The sequence below is a fragment of the Ursus americanus genome, chromosome 19 (assembly GCF_024610735.1).
Source record: "Ursus americanus isolate L20-20 chromosome 19, mUrsAme1.1.p, whole genome shotgun sequence".
NCBI lineage: Eukaryota > Metazoa > Chordata > Mammalia > Carnivora > Ursidae > Ursus > Ursus americanus.
The window spans coordinates 54,011,889-54,033,953 of NC_142145.1; the positions used below are offsets into that span (position 1 = coordinate 54,011,889).

Genomic DNA, 22,065 nt, shown 5'->3' on the forward strand with positions numbered 1-22,065 from the left:
AGGCGGTACTAAATTAAACCTTAAATTCCAAGGTGGTCTTCTTTCCCTTGAATTACTGTTTTCTTCAGGGTCCTCTGTTTATTTTTGGCATCATTACTATTGTTCAGTTGATTTTGATCTTTGGGTGTTGATTCCTATTTATTAATGGAGGACTGGGTTGATTTATTGTTTGATTCATTGATTGATGAGTATAAGTAAAGACTATATTTCCTATGCAGTTACGTAGACTTATTTTCTCTCCAAAACTCTCGCAGTCTGGGCCTGTGTGAGTGATAAAGTGTATCAGTCAGCTGTCACACTTCACTTTAAGACAAACGAATATGGTATAAATTTCAAAATAATGGTAATCCTAAAGAACTATAATTTATTTGCTTTGCAGGCAAACCTAACTTCCCTTTTTATACTTCTGTCCATATTCTTTTAGAAGGCTCTAATGAAGGGCAATTTTATTTTCTGTCCAGGACCACTACACCAGGACAGCACCCCTCCTGCCCCAGGTGCTCATTTTGTCACCAAGAGGACACTTGCTGGGTTTTATTCTAGAATCGCAGTTAGCTGCTGTCTGCTGTTCAGTGTTAGAGGGAGGAGGGATGGTTTCGGGGCCTCTTTGTTCAGAAAAACATTCTTAGGTTGCTTCGGCCATTATCTTCTGAATTGGGGATGCCTTACCGTTCTTTTATTCACGTGCTGGATATGTGCTTACTTCTAGATTGCATTTATCTTCTACACATTTTTCTTTGTAGCTTTTTTCAGGCTGAGGTTTTCCTCAGCCATACTTGCTTGCTTTTTATCTTCCAGGAACATCCAACAATTTCTGTTCTGTTAATGGAAATGTTCAGTGGTTTCTAGATCTACTCTTTGAAAAAGGTATCTCTTTTGACACTTTGAGTGATTTGTGGAGGGAGGAGAAAGTGATATGTGCATTTTGCTATCTTGATCCAATTTTCCTATGCTGATTCTTCAGTAGTATTTATTTGTTTCTTCCAAAAAATGTGTTTTTCCTTATTATTGTAAAAATAGCACATAATCTTTACTGGAAACTTAGAAAATATGGACAAGCAAGTTAAAAAATGACTGCTTCTACAGGCCCAAATAAAATTTTACGATTTAATTAAATATCCAATAAATATAATTTTCAGTGGAATTCTAGCCATAAAGGAATAGACTCTTTAACCCTTGTGTTAGTAGAGCTGTTATACAGTAAACCACAAATACTAGGGGCGCGTGTTAAGTTGTTAAGTATCTGCCTTTGGCTCAGGTCATGATCCCAGGGTCCTGGGATGGAGCCCTGCATCAGGCTTCCTGCTCAGTGGAAAGCCTGCTTCTCCCTCTCCCACTCCCCCTGCTCTTGCTCCCTCTCTCTGTGTCTCTGTCAAATAAATAAAATCTTTAAAAAAAAATACTAAATCAACCTCTGGATACATAATACAAAGTCTACAGTACTTTTCATCATGAGCAGAATTTCAGTGCCCAAATACGTTTGTTTCTAATATTTAGAAGATGTGAATCAAATGTTCCTTTCAGTAATACATTTAATTGAGCAAAATAGTCAATCTAATTTATTTCCAATTTCATAATTGATAAATAATTAGTCAAAGGTGGGACCATCATAACTGACTGCATAAATATAGTCATGCAGCCTGAATGAATGAATGAATGAATGAATGAATGAATGAATGAATGAATTAGAGACAGAATGCACGTGCTCTCACTAGTGGGGGAGGGAGGTGTAGAGAGAGAGAGGGAGAGAGAATTTTTTTATTAGTTTCATAGGTAAAATTTAGTGATTCCTCAGTTGCATATAATACCCAGTGCTCATTACATCAAGTGCCCTCCTCAATGCCCCTCACCCAATTACCCCTTCTGCTCCCCCACCCCCCACCTGTCCTCCAGCAACCCGAGAGAAAGAGAGAGAGAGAGAGATTATCTTAAGCAGGCTCCAGGCCCAGTGCAGAGTCCGACGTGGGGCTCAATCTCATGACCCTGAGATCATGACCTCTAAGCCAAAATCAAGAGTCGGATGGTCAACTGACTGAGCCACCCAGGAGCCCCTCATGTACCCTCTTTAAAAAAAAAAAAAACATGATTATATTACCTATATACACATTTCAGTGCATGTAATAGAAAACCCAAGAAATCACGAGTTATATAAATACGGATTTTTTTCCTCTCTTTAGGAAGAAGGTGAAGGTAGGTGTTCCTTTGCTTTAGCATGGATCCATCTTCTTTCTCTCTATTTTGTCATTCATATGCAGCCTTCATCCTTTTGCTTATAAGTTGGTTGGGCCACTCTTAGCACTATAATCATATCCCTGGCCATGCCTGGAACTTGTACCAACTTACTCTTCCTGACCTTAGTTTCCTAGAAACCTTACTCTGTAGAATTCCAGTCACCTTTTATTGCCCAGAAATGTATGTGATCATCCTTAGCTGCAAGAAAGTCTAAGAAATCGATGATTTTTTAATTGGACACAAAAGTCCCTGAGGGAAAAAAAAAATCAGGATTCTTTTAAGGAAGACTGGTGATTGGGTTTGGTGTAAACAGTTAACAGTATTCTCCACAGAGACCAGTGTCTGTCATCGTGCCCTGACTGTAGTGCCCTCTCAGTATTGGCGGATGAATGGCTACGTGCGGTGGTTGGTGCACAGCACTCAGATCTATGGATCTCTCCGCAAATCTGTGTCAGTGTACACGCATACGTGGAACACATACTTGAATGCACAATTACCCTGCGGAGACTATGCCTGAATAAACATGCACATTCATTTTTCTCAGTAGCCAGATGATTTTTGTTGTATCCCAGCTCCTCTTTTGGATGTGACCCTGGATGAAGAAGGGGTATCAGCCATTCCTTGCAGAAATGGTCAACTGGCAAGATGAAGCAAGGGGACTTAAGAGTAAGGAGGCTAGGAAAAGTAATTCTTTCAAGGCAGTCAGGAAAACTTGAGCAAAATGCCTACTTACCTTGTAAGAAAGAAGGAAACAGAGACTCTTAAACTCAGGAATGAATAATTAAATAGTTAAATCCACAAATAACTACGTGGCCTGTCTGCACTTACAGCAACAAAACCACAGCTGCATTTCCAGCCCCAGCCAGAAGTCAAGATGTCGGGGACGTCATCAGCTGAACTGTTGTTCTTTTTGCTGAACACGTAATGGAAAGTCTTATGCTACTCTCCATGTATCTTTCAATATTGATTTAATTCTCAATATAAGAAACACTCCAACATTTCAGTTATTTTCTCAATGTAAGTACTTTGTGGGGTGCTGCATGGTAGCATCTTAAATGTGCAACAACAAGTGGGGAAAAGTGCAGTATCTAGCACAGGAGGTGAACAGATTTCATTAGAGCCCACCTTGTCTATTTTAGTACGAAGATTCAAAGAGTGCTAATCTGAGTTCATAACTGCTAATGACAAGATCTCAGTAGAAGGTTTTTGTGTGTGTGAGATGAATCCCCTGCCATGACCTATACCACTTGGCATAAGGCCTAGGCCCTCTTACTGAAATGATGCAACCTGAGTAGAGACATAGAAAGACATGCGTTTACTGACATCTGCTTCCACTTGGATTCATGGCAGCAGAAAATTTACGGTGAGAGACTTTCCTCTGTTATGACTCATATGTTACCTTCTCTTGAGCTCTACATTTTTTCCTACCTAGCAGAGGAAGAGGGATTCTTTAGATGTTCTAAGAATAACCCTTGTAACATCCTTGATCTGATGAATAATGATGATGATGATCTTTAGTTTCTATACAGCTTATTTTCATCTTACAAATATTCTATGTGGGACATTCTATTTGGATCTTAAAAAATTGTCCCAATACAGGCTAGCCATTGGTTCCTTCCAAATTCTGCTTCAGGGTTTCGATGTGTCCAGTTTGTGTTCTGGCTGCTCTTCTGTTGCCTGAGGGTATGTCAAGTTCTGAAGGTGGAATATGGTCAGCTGGGGCTGTGAGCAATTCTATTTTGCAGATTTTGTCACTAGTTTTATTTTTTTCCCTAATTTCATTATTTTCTCATGAGATTATGAGTATTAATTCCATTTAGTTAGCAGTCTTTACTTTTTCTGTTGAGGTGGCAGGAAGTGTCCTCAGGTTTTAGATTGTTCCTGCATCGTAGGGAGTCTTACATGCCTTACTTCCAACCAGGACTCTTGATTGAGGTTGCGATTCCTCTCCTTCTGCCCTTTATTCCTTCAGACCAGCCAGAGGAGGGACATGCAGAGTAGAAACTAGTGTTTTCAAATAGTGGATTTCTGTCAACCTTTATCTTAGCTAATCTGTCTACAATTTTGATCGCCTCCTCTTCCTCCTGTGGGTGAGGGAGGAATTCCTATCCTAGGGTTATAGGGGTGACTTGACACTCAACAACAGACAAGATCCACAGCAATTTATTATCACATATTCTCACAGCCTGGGGGAGGAGGACACCACACAGAGCCACATGTGGGGTGCACTTGGGAACAGAGTGAATAACCAGGGGTGGTAAGCAGCAGGCTTTGTAGTATCAAGAGAGTGAGGTGCCCCTTGGTTCCCATGGGAAGATGTGACTGGCTTGTTTGAGTAATTCCACCGGCTGACAGAGAACTGAAACCCACAGCTCATGGATAAGCAGGAATTGTGTCTGGTCCCCTGGATAAGAAGCACTGTCTGTCTAGGGGACCTTGTATGAGGGACCAGAGTAGGAGGGAAGCTTGTAGTTAGACCGCTCACGGTCCTTCTGCCTTTACCAGATGGCAAGGCAGCACGGAAGAGTGAGCTTTATTTGAAGTCTTATATGCCACACCCAACACACCCACCCTGGCCATGGACTTATGATTAGTCTAGGCTTCTTTTGTTTCTTTTCCCTTTTATCACTATTTCGTGTATTTCAATTACTTGAAGGTCTTATCACCTTTTAAAGGTGAATAAAAGGGCAAGTGTGGTGCCAAACATGTGAAGAAATCTTGCAGTGAGATGGAAGAGGGCATTGAAGTTTTGTTCCAGCCCTAACCTTGAACTACTGACCAGTTTCTAGAATGAGAAAGCAAGTACTCCTCCTTCTCCCAGGAGGGTGGTGAGGGCTAACATAGCAAAGTAACTACAGAGAATAGTACACATATTAATTTGCATAATAGTATATATTACAAAATGTCACATCTTCTTAGCAGATTGCACCTTTTATCCTTTGAGCAAATCTGCCAAGAAATATCTGTGGATACTAAATTTTCATATCCAAAAAGCTTAAATCCTAAATTGGTGAGTATCAAAGTGCTAGGCCTTATATTAATTTTTTTCAGAAATTTGTAAATATTAATCTGTTTGTTTTTGCATATAGTGTTAGTGTTGAGAAATCTGATGTCTCTCTAAATCTTATTCCTTTATTTATTTCCTTCTCTCATTTTTATATTTCTGGAAGCCTTTTACATTTATCTTTAGTGTTGGGAGACCTGAACTGTCATCAGGATAGGACATCTTTTTAAAAAATTTTTTAAATATTTTTTTATTTGAGAGAGAGAGAGAGCGCTCATGTCCTTGTGTTTGGTGGGGGGTTGTGGGGGAGCGGCAAAGGAAGAGAGAAACCCAAGCAGACTCCAGGCTGAGCACGGAGCCCCACACAGGGCTCAATCTCATGACCCTGAGATCACGACACGAGCAGAAATCAGAAGAGTTGAGTGCGCAACTGACTGCACACCCAGGCGCCCCGACCTCTTTTTTAAAAATCATCATGAGCACTTAGCTTTTTGCTGCTGAAAAATATTTCTTTTCTTTCACTTCTGGCCATTTTCTTTCCATTATTTCTTTAATTATTTTATTTTTCCATCTTCCTATTCTTCCTTTCATTGCCTGCATGTTAAACTCACATAGTTCTTAAATTGTATGTTATATTTCCTTGTCTTTTTTCCTGTTTGTTCCATATGCTAGTAAATTTTGACTGTATCATTTTGTAGATTCCTAATTCTCATTTTTGCCATGAGTGGTTAAAATTTAGCCTCTACTGATTTTTTAATTCAATAGTCATAATACTGTTAATTGACAGGAACTCCTTCTTTTTCACTGACTTCCCTTTTATTGTGATAGTTAGTCCTGATTTATGGTTGTAATATCTTCTCAAATCTCTCTGAAATTAAGTTATTTTAAGCCTTTTTCCTTCCCTCAATTCTTTTTCCCGAATGTTTATCACTGTACTTTTTTAGAATGCTGATTTTTCTCCATGAGTGACTTATTCATTACATTAATATTCTCCAGCGTCTGATGGTCCTTGGTGATTGATTTATATTTATTTATGGACTAGATTGACCAGTTAGTGACTTAGAGTGTGTTATTGCTGTATAATTTCTCCACCATGATACAGATATTTTCCCAAAGGATTCTTTATTGAATGAGAGGGCTGATTTTGGGTACTGTATAAGTCAGTAAGGTATGTAAGTGGAAGTAAGTTTAACTGTACATATGGGTGGGTGTCATGCTCATGTGCGTGCGTGCACGCACACACACACCAAAGGGAGAGTGGTGAATGACTTCATTTCTTGCTATCCACGACAAAACTAATGTTTTCCTTTTATTCTCCCTTCCATGACTTTCATGGAGGTCCAGAATTACCTGATACTAAGATGTGTTTTGGTCTCAACCCTGGACAACTTCCCAAGGCAGGTAGTTCACTTCAGCCAGAGTGCTTTTCTTGGGTCCATATATAGCTACTGCCTGCTGTTCAGTGTAAAGGGAGCCTTCAGGAGGTCTGTCTGGCCCCTCCATTGAGGAAGCACTTTATGATAAATCATTGTGGCCATTGAGCTAAGGCCCCTTCCTGCCCTTTGTAATTTTCACACTGAGCTTACTTGGTTTTGTGTATGTTTGCTTTTTGTACATGTATCCTTTCCTTGCCAGCAATGTTGTTTTATGCTGTTCTTAGGCTAAGTTCTGTACAATTATGAAATACATTGTTTACATTTTATTTCCCAGGAATTTCTAATTATTTCTTATCTGTTAATAGGACACCTTGTTGGTTACCAGTGCCATTTGGAGCTGTTCCTATAACAATACACACCTTTCTCTAACTCTGAGTGATTGGGAGCCGTGTACTCTCAGTCCTCTGTCCTGACCTGGTTTCTTGTACTGCCTCTTTAACATTGCTTCCACTTCAAAACAGATGTCTGTTTTTCTTAATATAATACATACACATTGGGGGAAAGTTAGAAAATATGGAAAAGCAAGATGAAAAACAACAGTTTCTGAAGTCTCATGTAGAAGTTTATGATTTCATTAATATCCAGTATGTTTAATTTGGCAAAATGTTGCTTCAGTCATGGAATAGAATAATTGCATCTTATTTTGGGGAATGCCATTATATCACAAATGCTGCTAAAAATCTGAGAGCATATGCACAAGACCTACAGTGCCATCTATCACAATCAGAATAGTCTCCAAATACACTTGCTGCATAATGAAAATTAGAGCTTTTACAATATTCAGTGAATGGGAATGAAATATTTGGTTCAGTCTTATGTGTTGTGAGTCAATCTAATGTATTTCTATTTTTCTTGATTGAAAAAAACTGACTATTGCTGATTTATAAATCATTACAAAAAGTTACAAAGTCTGATTTTAAAGTGGCATAGTTTAATCAGTAAGCTTCATGACTTAGATGAATAGAGATTTATTGTCCATATAAAATAAGAAGTCTGAGGCTGGTGTGGCTGATATCCCCTTTTCATCTTTCCATTCTGCTCCACTTAGCCTGTGGGCTAATATTTAATGCTTATCGAGTATCTGGGCGTCACAGACACTGTGTCCACGTGAAGAAGAAGCAGCATCAGCCAGCGGATTCTATCCACTTTAACAAGAAAACAGTAGCTTTCCTGGGTGCTCTACCACTTTGGGTTCTACTTGCATCTTTTTGGTCATAGCCATCACATGATCACACGTTAGTCTTTTTAGTTTAGACGTAGCATCTTTGGAGCAGATCATGATATTCATAAGTTAAGAAAAGAAAAGTGGATTTTGGCAGGCAATTAATAGTGTCTGCTTTTGAGACCAACTTCTGCTGTAATGCACAGCATGTATGAGGATCAGTGTAACTGGACAAATTGGTGAATGCCATTACCATTGCACAGGTAGTCATTAACTCCGTTTATCACTACATGGCTATACATTCTAGAGTCTTATGTAATGTATAATTGAATAAACAATCATGTTGGGACAAATATGCCCGGATAAAAATAACTTTCATTTCTCTCATTAGCCAGGTGATACCTGTGACAACCATACTGCTCAGTTGGATGGAACCCAGGAGGAAAAAGAGCTGCCAGGAGTTATCAAAACAAGTGGTTCCTTGGTAAGTTACAGCAGAATAACTGGGGGTAAGGATGAATGTCATTTTTTTTTCAAGACAATCAGGCAAAACTTCAGAACAGTGCACCATAATTAAGATGGCTGGACAGCTACAGCTCTCAACACACCTACCCACCTTTACTCAATTTGCAAGAAAACATTCAGCAGTAAATAAAGCCAAGTTTAATAGTCGAACCCACAAATAACTGCATGCTCTATAAAAACAGGTAAACACCCAGAAAACCAATGATTGTAGGCCTTTTCTGGGGCCTTTTCTCTATTTCCTTTACATTTTTTCTTTTATTTTAAAAAATCCTCGTAAGAGTGTTCATCCCATCGAATTATAGGTCCATCTGTTGGAGGAGAAGCAGGTGTCCTCAGGTTTCTATTGTTTGTCAAGTGCAAGGTGAAAATCAGGCACCTTCCTTCTGACCATACATGTGACCCCAGGTGTCCAGTGCCTCCCTCCCTCCCCGTCTCCCTGCTTGCCCCATCCCCACTTCTCCTCCCATGTGACCCAGAGGAGGGCACAGTCTGGCAAGGAAGAGGATGGAGCTTATATCTATTTCCAGCCAGGGAAGGTGACTTCATTTATGGTTTGGCCCAGAGCATTTTCTCACAGGTTTCTATGTGCACTCCTACTTTAAGCTATGTTTTCTCTCGTTTGGTGGAAATTACGTAGTCTCTTTTCTTTTTTCTTTTTCTGTCCTCATATTCCCTCTCCTGACTTCCTCCCAGATAACAAAAGGCAAAATGGTGAATCCCCATAGGTTTCCTCCTCCCTGCTGAGGTGGTGTTGGGGAGAGTCTTTGTTTGAATGTGCATACAGTGAGCCCAGGTGTGGTTACTCACACTTTTGGTTGTCTTTTCTCGTAATTTGGACATGATAGTTGTCTTTTAGAAAATTTTCTCCATTTGCTTTCTTCATTAGTGCTGTTTTAATGGGGAGGGAGTTGGATTATCGAAAAGAATTTATGTTATTCCTGAAATATCTCTCTCTCCAATCACCACTCATGTGAATGTTGCTGGGAATCTTTTTTCCTATTTTCAAGTTATGTTTTGTTCACCGTATTAGGTTTTAGGAAAGAGAGGTTTGATCATCTGACTTAAATTTCCCATTTAATCCCAGAATATAACCCCAATTGTTTACAGAAATAATATAAAATTTCTTTTGCTATTACAAATTATCCTCAGTCTGCTCCCTGCTGGTATTTAACCTTGAGTTCCCTTAACTTAAGCACACAAATCTTTTACTTCTGAAAACAAATCAACTTTCTCTTTCGAGAATTTCCAGTGGTGGAAGTTTGTGTTTTTACTCATCTTTTAAAACGGGAAAAAGATTTGAACAAACACTTCACCAGAAAAGATGTGGATGGCAAATAAAGTCATGAAAGGTGCTCAGAGATTATGGAAATGCACATAAAGCCAGTGAGATATTTCCACATAACCTGTGAAATGACAGATTAAAAAGACTGACCGTATCAACCACTGTGAAGGGTGCAGGGCAGCTGACACGCTCCTGCACTCTGGGGGGAACGTGAAATGGTCCGTCCACTTTGGAAAATAATGTGGCAGCTTCTTAAAATGTTACACATATCCCTACCACAGACCCGGCTGCTCTACTCACACATGATATATATTCATACAAGGACTTATTCACAAATCTTTCTAGCACAATAGCCCAAAACTGGGAACAGCTTTTACCTACAGGTAAATGGATGAAGAAATTCTGTCATATCCATACAAGAGAATATGACTCAGCAATAAAAAGCAATGAACTATTGATACGTACAACATGGGTGGTTATGCCATGTGAAAGAAGAAAGACAAAAAAGAGTCAATTTATGTAAAATTATGGAAAATGTAACTAACCTATGGTGAGGGAAAGAAGATTGTGGTTGCCTGGGGACCTGGGGACGGATGAAGAGAGGAGGAAGGGAAGGAGAGGTTAACAAAGGGATATAAGAACATTTTTGTGGTGCCGGTTTTGTTCATTGTCTTGACTATGGTGATGGTTTCCACAGGCCTGCATATTTGTCAAAACAACATCAAACTGTATACTTTACTCTTTAAATATCTGTAGTTAATTGTATGTCATAGCTCAATAGACCTTTAAAAAAGAGTCCATATTATAGCTTATGATTTTATTAATATCCAAAGTGTTTATTTTGCAATAAGCTATTAAAATAGTCTATTTATATATTATATGTGGTTGACCCTTGACTCTAAATCACAAATGCCACTGAATTTGGGCGTTTACTTAAGTCTTAGAACCTAGTCTAACATCATAACAGAGCTCCACAAAGCACTTCTTGTATAGATAAAATGTGCAGTCCACATAAATGAATTAGTCATTTGAGGTGCTAGTCTATTCAAAAAGCAAAGTGGTTGATCCAGTTTATTTCCAGTGTCTTAAGTGAAAAGTGGCTGCACTTGCTCTGTTGATACACAGTTCACTGCAGAATACAATCACAGCGTCTGTTAAAAACAATGTCAGTTACAGCTGTCTTTGCTTCATGGAACAGAAAATCTAGAGAACTTTGATTTAAACAAGTAGGAGTTTGTTTTAATCACAAAACAAGTAACTCACGGTGGGCAGACCGTCCCTGGCACAGCTGCAGCACAACGCAGTGCCAGCCTCAGCGCGAACTTCTACCTTTTGCCTTTTATGCTGCCACTGTAGCGTGCAGATGTGGTCCTTATACTCCCAAGATGGTTGGCAAACTCTGGCTACCATGTCGGCGTTCCTGATAGGAACGCGTGTCAACTGACTGACCGTTGCTAATAGAAAACCTTAGCTGTCCTGGAAAACCTTTATGGTAGAATTTCTCTTATTGCTCATCGACTGACTATGACACTCTTACATTATTTGGTTTTCTTTTCTTATTTCAGTTGCCTGAATCTCATTACTTCATAAATAAGGATTTTTTTTTTAATTTACCCTGCCAATTTTTGAATTTTTGAATTTTTGAATTTTTAATTTATTTCAGATTTATTCCTGGAGTTCTGAACTTTCATGAGGATCTGCCCTTTATTTCATTCATTTGGTCTCTGCTCGGCAAGTTCTTTCCATCTGAGAACTGTGTTTTTCCCCTCCAGTTTCTGGACACTCTCTTCTGTTATGTCTTAAGTCATTTTTTTCTCCCCATTTTCTGTGTCCCCACCCTTCTAGAACACATATTAGATGGTTGTTGCTATGCTTGAATTTCAGCACCTTCTTCTTTTTTTATTTTTTTAAAGATGGGGGAGGAGGGAAAGGGAAGGGCGGGAGGGGGAGAGAGAGAGAGAGAGAATCTTAAGCAAGCTCCACACGCAGTGCAGACCCTGATACAGGGCTCCGTCTCATGACCTTGAGATCATGACCTGAGCCAAAATCAGGAGTCGGATGCTTAACCAACTGAGCCACCCAGGATCCCCTGAATTTCAGTATCTTCTAAATTTCCTCTCATGTTAGTCTGTTTGTTCTGTTTTTTCATCTTTATTTTCCAGATTAGTAGTTTTTTTTCTTGGTCATGAATGTAGGTTTTTTTAGCTTATCTCACTCTTTTTCTAAATGTCAGTGAACAAATTCTTATATCTCAAGAACGACTTTTTCCCAATTATTGCAGCCATGGGTTCTTGGTTCATAGCAGTAATAGCCCCTTAAATCACACTGAAGAGAAGAATTAATTTGTTTTTAAGGAATCAAATTATTTTTATGTTTTTTACTGAGGTATATAATTTACAGACAGTAAGTGCATGTGTTTTAGGTGTGTAATTCAATTAGTTTCAACATATGTTTTTACCCATATAACCACAAGTCTGTCTAAACAGAGAACATTTCCATCAGAGCAGAAATATCTCTGAGGCCCTTTCCAGCCAATTGTCTTCTTGCTCCTGCCCAGGCAAGCCCTGTGGTGATTTCTGACATCTTAGATTGGTTTAACTTGCATGTAAGAAGAACTATAAATATAAAATGAACTCTTGTATGTGGCTTTTTTCACTCACAGTAACTTTTAGATTCATCCATTTGCTGCATGTGATAGAAGTTTGGTTCTTTTATTACTACTAGTAATCCATTACATAAATATACTGCTATTGGTATATCTGTGCACCTGATGATGGACATTTAGATTGTTTCCAGTTTTGAGCAGTTATGTCTAATGCCACCATGAACATTCATTTTACGTAAAGGATGTGTATTGTCATTTCTCTTGAGTAAAGATGCAGTGAAATTCAGATTTTTGGCAAACAAGTCACCCCCAGGTCATCACCCATAGCTCATAAACTCAGCAAGGAATAATTTAGTAGGTAAATCAAAAATAACTAAATTCTATCTTTTAAAAAAGGATCTATAGGGAGAAACAACAACAAAAACTGATTTTTGTGTATGTATCCCAAGTAGAGGATGTTGTCAACTAAAGCTCGGTCCTCGGGGGTGAGCTCATACATAAAAATAACAGACTACCATGTAAATGTTTTTTCAATATTTACAGTATCAACTAAGATATAAATATTTAGTTTTTTTCCAATTATTTTTTTCAAATATAAACATCTTGTGTGGAGAAATGTCAGCTTTTGGAATGTGTAATCATAAGTGACGCAAACAGTGAAGTGTGAGAACCATCTGGTCAAGGACGTGCACATCTCCCGTTGAGTGGCAGCAGGTGTGTCAGGTTTTAGGTTTTGCCTCCAGTGCAGAGAGAGCTTCTGACCAGGACTATGGATCCGGGGTTTTTTTGCTGTCCAGCTCCCTAGTCCCTCCCTTGTACTGCTGTCCATTGAGGATACCGTCACAGCAAGAGGATGAGATGATTCACCAGATACTCCCTCCACAGAAGCATAGGGTAGAAAGTGTTCCACAAGCCAGAAGGTACCAGCACAGTCTCAGCTGGAACTGTGGGTCCCTGAAGTTCTCTGTAGAATCATAGCACAGACTTTATTGATTTTTAATTGATGAGGAGATCGTTGTATATTTCCTCTGCACCCGAGTAGATCAGTTTCCCCAAAGGCTAAAATTATTGATTGTGTGTTCTTGTAAGTGGGGTGTACTTAACTTTGAGGTGTGTAGAGGAGGCAGGTAGGTTAGTAAACATTATCCACAGATGCCAAACCAATGGTAAGGATGAAGAATCTAATTTATTACTTCCAGGCAAAACTGATTTCATTTCAATCTGCCCTCCATGTCTTTCATTAGGCCTCCTGATTTTCTTCTCTCTTAGACCCATATATGCATGCTAGGATCCCACCCCCCTCCAAGGTGGTTAGTTCATTTTAATTGAACTACATTTTGGGGGATTTTCCTGCATTATATTTAGGGATTGTCTATATATTTAAGGGGCTGGTCTACTTGGCTTTTATTTTGCAAACATTTTTAACTATTTACCCAGGACCCTTTCATACTCCTTGTACAATTCTGTTATTTGTTTGTTTTTCTCCTCCCTCTCTAGAAACTATTTTCTTTTATGCTATCCTTAGGTAGAGGTCTTTATTTTACCAAACCACTTTTATCTGCTTTTCATCTAGAAATTTCTGAATTCGTCCGCTATGCAATTCTTTGTTGGCTTCCAGTGCTATCAAAAATGTCCTCCTTAAAAAAAAAGTGTGTGTGTGTGTGTGTGTGTGTGTGTGTGTGTGTGTGTGTGTGTGTGTGTGTTTTCTGCCATTTTTAGTGATGGGGTGGGAAGGGAGGTAGGTAATTGTCAGTCTACCATCTTGACTACTAGTCCACCATCTTATACTAGTTCTCATGTTTTCTCGCTCTCAAAAAAAAACCTTCTTTGTTCATTTTATAAATGGCAAGGGGGAACAGAGGGAAAGGGAGAGAGAGAATCTCAGGCTCCATGCCCAGTGCAGAGCCCAACACGGGGCTTAATCTCATAACCCTGAGATCATGACCTGAGCCGAAATCAAGAATCAGATGCTTAACCAACTGAACCACTCAGGCGCCCCGAGTGACAGTTTTTTAAAAAACAAAACACTATATATTTTCATAAGCATCAAATACATTCTATTTTGCAACAAGCTTCCTTCAGTACAGAAAGGAATATTTATGTCTTAAATTTTAGTGAAGCCATTGTCCACTACAGCAAAAATCTCTTATTTCTAGCTTTATAAATGAAAAACATAACCTGATAACTGTTGCTACTGAATTCTAGTCACTGCAAAAGATAATCATAGGGTGTGTTTCAAAACTAAGATTAGACATGTTTGGCCATATGTTATGGAAGGGTTGGAGTTGTTTAGCTTCACATGGAGATTTGGTGGTTCAAGTCCAGCAGGGCATTACATGATGCCTTAGCACAAACCCAGGTGGGCTTGATCTTCCACCCCTGCTGTCCGTTGCCGTGGCCATCATCCTTGTTAGAACAAGATACCTAGCGACTCTAAGCTGTCATCTACAGTGCTGTCATGAGTGTACATGAGCTGACCCTATTCCTTTTGGTCAGGAAAGCCTTAGTTGTTCTAGAAGCACTTTTGCTAAAATTACACTTTCCTCTCATTGACCACATTTGTCACGTGATCATTCTCAGCTGCAAAGAAGCCTGGAAATGAAGGTCTTTGGTTTAAATCCCTGGAACCAAACCAAGACATTGTTAAGGAAAAAGGAGTTTTTGGCAGGCAATAGCAGTGTCGGCCACAGTGGCCAGTGTCTGTCCTGTGTCTGTCAAAGGGCCTGGCATTTAGGTACTCACAGTGATGTTCCCTTAAGGACTGGATACAGCTGTCCCTGCCCAGGCAGTCACAAGTTCGTACAGAATCACACACATCTAAATAGATACACATAGTGTAATACACACGTTAGATGTGTTTGTCTGAATAAAAACGGTACTTTTATTTCTCCATTTAGCCAGATGATGCTTCTCTCAACAGTACCACCCTGTCAGATGGGTCCCAAGATGAAGAGGGGAGCTTTGCAGTTCCTAGGAGTGGCTCTGTGGTAAGTCCTCACATGCCAAAACAATTGCACATCAGGGCAAAGTTACAAGTTCAAGGCAACAAGAAGCAATTTCTTCAAAACAGATAAGGAAAACTTGTGGAGAAATTGTGAAGAAACCACAGCTGCCAGGAGACCCACCAACATATTAACAGTTAGGAAGCGGGAGACTCAAAACTGAGGAACGACTAGATCTCAGTTTAAAAGAGGACTCCATAAATTAATACCACTGTGGTGAGAAACCAAAGGATGTTCCCTGTGTGTATCAAGCCCAGAGGAATCTGTTACCTTTGGTCCTCTTGGCTGAGTTCACACCAGTAATCTGCCTAATTCTGCCATTTAACCCAGAAGTCCTTTTTCCCTGCAGGATAAATCATAAAGCCCTCATCCTGATATTGAAGCACTGTTGATCTCAGGACTTACCCATATATATCCTCCACTTCAGATACATTCACTCACTTGGCCTTGAGCAATAGAACTTGTACTCTTTTTGATCAGAAAGTCTCATCATTCCCCCCTCCTCTGCCCAGAACCCCTGGACATCCCCACTTTGGTGTCTCTGTGCAGGTGCTCTGGCAGGGGGTGATACAGTGGACCAGAAGTAGTGAGAGGCCCTTTTCAATGAGGTAGTGGTTATTCGATGGCAAGTTGATGGCAGGCAAGAGCACATCAGTCAGGCGGATGGAGGGGCCACATTCACATGAACCTCTGAGCAGTAGTTTCTCATCTGTTGTCCAGTTGGAGACAGGATGGTTGACGTTCACATGCATAGCACACTCTCAGTAGATCCCCATTGTTCAGAGAGACAACGCTGTTAGCCCCAGGTGAAGAAGCTTTTCTGTTGTGTTTTTAGATTTTTGGTTTTGAGGTTGTTTTGTTACACAGTGATCATATAAGAAGTACAAAAGAATGTGAGTGACATTTGTCAATGAGTAACTTCTCAGTAGCCCTACAGGTTATGGCACAGATGGGCTAGGACTTCCCACAATGTCTGACCTACTGGCTCTAAATTTGACTGCTACTTTCTTATTTAAGATTGCGCATCGGAATGCAAATGAGCGAGGATGTCTCTGTTTTAGAGATACTTTCCAGTGCATCCTACTTACTGATGGATGAAAACAAAGGAAGTCACTCACAATCTCTGATAGCTACTGAAGTGAGGAGTTATCTACAAGAGACCTTTCCTAGTTGTGCTCTGCCCCTGTGACTGGGGACTTCTGCTCTAAGGCTTTTGCACAGGATCCTGTATATTGTGTCTCAGCTGGTGGTACTGTGTGCCCAGGGCACCATCCCTGTGCATTCGCCTCGACTCTACCTACATGCTCCCCTCTATATGCCCATCTCTGAGAATTATGGATTTTGCCTTGTAAATAGTTATAGAATATTTCTACCCCCTCTTTTCCTATAACTGATTCCTTAGCCCAGAAACAAATCATCTTCCTGTATTACTGAAATAGCCTCCTTTGTGATCTCCCTGATTTTAGCCTATACCCCTTAAACTCATCCTTCCCACAGCTGCAAGTCATTGATTTAAAGCATGCAAACCTTGTTTTAATGCCTGCTGCAGTTCCCACACATCTTCTAGTTGTCATAAAAGTTCCTGACACAGTCTGACCCTTTCTCTATTTCTCTAGCTGACTTTTCTGCCCCAGGCATTTTATATGAGCCAACAAAGGACTGCATGTGGTTCCATGCACACACCAAGTAACCCTTGAAGCAGAATGGTTGCATAATTGAGTTGCTGAGGAGGATTTGGGGTTGGCCTTGTTTTCTAGGCTTTTCGTTGATCCATTCATTCATTCACCAAGTCCTTATTAGGTACACATCGTCTGCACATAGGATTCTTGAAAGTTTGAGAGTCTAAGAGAGAGACGGTGATCGTATGCAGCAGTTACAGATAGTGTCTCCTGGAGTATGTTAATCATTCAGATTTTGTTCTTCTGAAAACTGATTGAATGCTGATTGTGATATCAATAAAAGTTTCAGCAGTATTGAGACTCAAAAAAATCTCATTGGTACCTGTTTCCAATGTAACTTACTTTGGATTGTTCAGAATATCTTTACTTAGAAATGTTAAACAAATTAGTTGCTAGAGTAGTCAGCCCACAGAGGAGAACTTAACCCTTACTGCATCTGTACTGAAAATCATTCCAGAACTTCTTATGGGGGAAATACATTTTGACTTCTCTGCTTCTTGGTTATAAGGAGCCACTGGCACCCCAGTTTGCTTCTGAAGTTTCTTCTACATGATAAGATTTCCATTAATTCAGTGAAGTGCTAGCAAGGGCTTCAAGGGCTCTGGTCATGTCTCTTGTAAAGTAAATCTCACCTGGCAGTATAAATTCCCAGGGACATTTTATTGTCATCTTCAAGGCTTCAGAGGGTCCCAACAACTTGCCCTTTGGAGTTTGTGTTGTGGAATGGTTTCAAGTAGGCAACCTGACTTGTGGCTTGACCAATACTGGTATGTTTGTTTGTTTCCTATCTTTCATCTTTTCTATACATTTGAAACGTCAGTTTTATGATAACTGAAATCTATATACGGGGTCTCTCTTAATTCCTATGACTCTTTGGTTTGTTTCTGAAATCTCCTCGGATGTGTTCAACCTCGTTGTTCTGGATCAAATTTTTCTTTGCTCTTCTCAGGGACTTTTACTTTCAGATGAACTTAGGATAATGTTATAACCACCCATTAAATAAATCTTGTTAGGACTTCACTAAGAACTTCATTGAATTTAAAGATTAATGTTGAGGAGAGAATTCACATCTTAAAATATTGACTTATCTCACTGAGAAATAATAATGGTGTTTTTCCATTTATTTATATCTTCTGTCCTTCAATAAAAATTCATAATATTCTTTCTTACATTTTTTCCCATATACATTTTTCATTGATTAATTACTTAGGAACCTAATAGTTTTGACATTTCAAAATGGTAAGTTTTTTTATCTTCTAGTTTGTTTTTGCAGAGATGTAAGGAAAGTAAATTTTTTTGTTTCTCACAGCACTATTATAGCTTCCTTTCTGAAAATTCTTTTTACTTTTAAGAACTTTTCATTTGATTTTATAGTTTGTACAGATAATCACTTGAAATAGTGAAAGTTTTTGTTACTCAGTCTTTAAATAGTCATTTTGGGGTGCCCAGGTAGCTCAGTCATTAAGCGTCTGCCTTCAGCTCGGCGTGAACCCAGGGTCCTGGGATCAAGCCCCACATCGGGCTCCTCTGCTGGGAGCCTGCTTCTTCCTCTCCCACTCCCCTTGCCTGTGTTCCCTCTCTCACTGGCTGTCTCTCTCTCTGTCAAATAAATAAATAAAATCTTAAAAAAAAAGCCATTTTATTTATTTTCCCTGTCTTCTTGGACTGACCATAATCACTTGTTACATTGAATAATAATTATGGTGATCTTTTGATAAGTTCTTGATTTTCTCATGAATTCTTCCAAGTTTCATTATTAAGTAGAACATTAGTTCTAGGTTTCTGAGCCTTGTAATTGTTTTTATCAGAAATGGCGGTTGAATTATATAAAGTAATTGTTCATCATCTATTACAATAAATATATTTTTCTTTGTTAAGCAAATACCTTCGGAAATTCTGTTGATAGATCTTTCTAATATTGAAGTATAATTTTGTTGCTGAGATAACCCCTACTTGTGTTATATTATTCTTTTATTACATTATGGAATGTCAGTTTGTACTATTTTAGCATTTTTAACAACTATTCTATTAGTAGGATTCTAATAGGGGGATTAGCCTATATATAATTTTGTTTGTTGTTACAGAGTTATACTAATCTTGGTACAAATATGTTAAGAACTTTGAATCTTTTTTCAGTATTTTGGAGCCAAGTATTAAAATTTGGAGTAAATATATAATCTGTAACACCCATTGTATTTAAGTTTGTATTATAATTTGTTTATGAAACCTCTAAGACCTGGCATCGGTATAGACATAGTGTTTTGATTACTTTTTTCAATGGATATGGTTTTGGAGTTAAATTCCTTTCTATCCCAAATGGTATGAGTTTTGGTAATGTATATTTGTTGTAGCAAAACATTCAGTTTATTTAGCATTTTCAATATATGTTGTTGTTTATGTATACACACATATATACAAATATACACACATTTACTTAGGCGTATAATTTTAAAATTTTCTGTGAGGTAGCTATTTCTCCTTTTTTGTTCCTAATATTTATGTCTTTTATCCTAATTACAACTGTAAATAGTTGCCTGTATCAGCAATATTTTTTAGGAAGTCACTACCTTTAATTAATGAAGCCTACTTTTTCTATTGTATTAATTTATTTAATCCTTATTAATTTTTCATTCCTTCTTGGTTCTACTTGTATAATTTTTTCTAGTCTCTTGGATTATACATACTTATTTTTAATCTTTCTTATTTGCATTTAAGGCTGAGAGTTAATCTCTGAATAATAGTTTAGCTTTTATCATGGATTTTTGAAATTTAATGCTCTTATTGTCTAACATTTAGCTTATAATTTCACATGTGATTTAATTTTTATTCCAAAATATTATTGGAATACCTTTAAATTTGCATTTGGATAGATTTTATAATTTTTACTATGTTTTCTTTCGAAGTTGATTGCATATTTGTCAGTGAATGTGACTTATTTATCTCTGGGGTATTGGGTATTTACCCAAAGGAAAGAAAATACTAATTCAGAAAGCTATATGCACCCCTGTGTTTGCAAAATTATTTACAATAGCCAAGATATGGAGGCAATCCAAATGTCCTTAACAGGTGAATGGATAAAGATGTGGTATACCTGTATATAGTGCAATATTACTCAGCCATAAAAAAGAATGAGATCTTGCCATTTGCAACAGCATGGGTGGGTTTACAGGGTGTAATGCTAAGTGAAGTCAGTCAGACAGACAAAGACAAATACCATATGATTTCACTCATATGTGGAATTTTAGAAACAAAACAAATGAACAAAATAAAAAAGAGACAGAAAACAGACTCTTAAGTACAGAGAACAAAGTGGCATTGCAGAGGGGAGATGGGTGGGAGGTTAGGTGAAACAGGTAAAGGGAATGAGGAGTACACTTACCTCGATAAAGACTGAAAAATATATAGAAATGTTGAATCGTTATATTGGACACCCGAAACTAATGTACCACTGCGTGTTAATTATACTTCAGTTTAAAAAATAAACATTTATCTCTGGAGAATTTGATGAGATGTAGATTTATCAGTTCTAATCTCAGGTACAGAAGGGGAAGAAGGGGAACTTTATTATCTGTATTAACTCAAGGCAGCTTTAATACATAAAGTTATAACACACCAACTCAAACCTTGAGAAAAAAAAGCAGCAGCTAGTCAGGAAGGTCAGAAACATCTTTTGAGTTAGTGAATTTCTCTTATGAGTAATGAATATGAAATATGTTAGGTATGGTGTTTCTTTCAATGGGAGGAAATATCGTACAGTCAAGTCTAGTTTTGAGAGAACTCAACCTTCTATAGGTTGGAATTCAAAGTAATCATCCCCCATATATTCTACTCTCCAATCCCAGTGCTGTGTGATTTGGCAGAGCAAGCTTCATTGGCTGGAAAACCTTGCCTTTCCTCACCAGTTGAAACCCCAGCCTCTTGTGGTTGGGCACATAAGGAAATGGTAGGATCTGTTATGGCCAAGCAAAGGAAGTGTGCTTTAAATGGGAGTGGCGTTAATATTTCAAATATATTAAAATAACTAGTGAAAAATTTTAAATGATGCTAGTGTTAATATGTTTAATGGATGAGTAGACGTTTTAAAACTATAAATATCAAGCACCTAGCCTTTCACTCATCATATTTAAGAACTTAAAGTCCATTTATTGGCCGTCTTCTCCTCCTTTTTCATTTTTACCACATCATTCCCCTACTTTAACACAGGAATGTTCCTTTGTTTGTTTTGTTTTAACCCTTATGAGTGTCTCAACTTCTCTACCTGGCTTTCTAAGCCTTCCATAATTTGAGCTGACTATCTTGACCAATTTATTTCTCATATTTTTTTTAATACCTTGCCTCAACTCCTGGCAAACCAGTCTCTCCATAATTCCATATAGCGGAAATGTTTCGGATATTTCCATACCTGAAATTTATACTTCATTTTGGGCCTGAATGCTTTTGCCAGCCCCCTCTGCATCTGTAAGACCTCTCCATCATGCTTTGAGTTCCAGCTCAGGTTCACTTGCCTATGGGTGAAACCCTTCCAGGCTGCACCTCTTTCTTCTCCATTACCCTCCAATAAACACATAGTTGTGTTGTAGAAATTAGCTCTTAACAGTGGGTTGATTGTTTTTTAACAATGTTCCATAAATGTTACTCTGTACTCCTCATTATAAATAATAGCTCAAGAGCAGGGATCACAATTTAAATTTCTGTCTTCCCCCAAGATAGCCCCAGAATAATTTACATTACAAAGGGCAGGCACTCCTTCAGTCCAGTAGGGCTGGCTAGAGGCCAGGAAATCAAGTCAGCAGATGGACACTTCTCCACTTCACAGATTAAGAAACTGACATTTAGTAGGCTCAAGCATCCACACCATCAGTCAGCCTTTAAATAAATGTCTCTCAGTTTTCAAGGGTGTTGTCTCCCATAGGTGAGTTATTTCAAAGTTTGAGAAAGCATTTGTTTTTTTGAAAAACTTCAGAAGACCAAGTGGTCCATATAATTTTAAGGATTTTAGTGTACCAGTAATCTTTATTCTGTAGTTTCTTTTTTAGAGCTACCAATAATCTGATGGACAATGAAGTGTATGGCTCTCGACCTTTTTATGTCTTTTCATTCTTCTACCAATTATAATAATTGGGAATCTATGTTTTAAT

At 38.4% G+C, this 22,065-nt stretch overlaps 1 protein-coding gene across 5 annotated transcripts in view; it reads left to right on the top strand.

Moving 5' to 3' along the window:
- The window catches only part of ARHGAP28 (Rho GTPase activating protein 28), a 197,342-nt gene that overhangs the window by 123,534 nt on the left and 51,743 nt on the right, over positions 1-22,065 (top strand). For 4 of the 5 annotated variants that reach the window (XM_087869965.1, XM_087869966.1, XM_045781952.2 and 1 more), the window contains exons 4-5: positions 8,226-8,318; positions 15,144-15,233. In XM_087869965.1, the coding sequence (XP_087726091.1) occupies positions 8,226-8,318; positions 15,144-15,233 (183 nt within the window). The remainder of the gene's footprint in view (positions 1-8,225; positions 8,319-15,143; positions 15,234-22,065) is intronic. The other variant, XM_045781953.2, reaches the window with a different exon arrangement.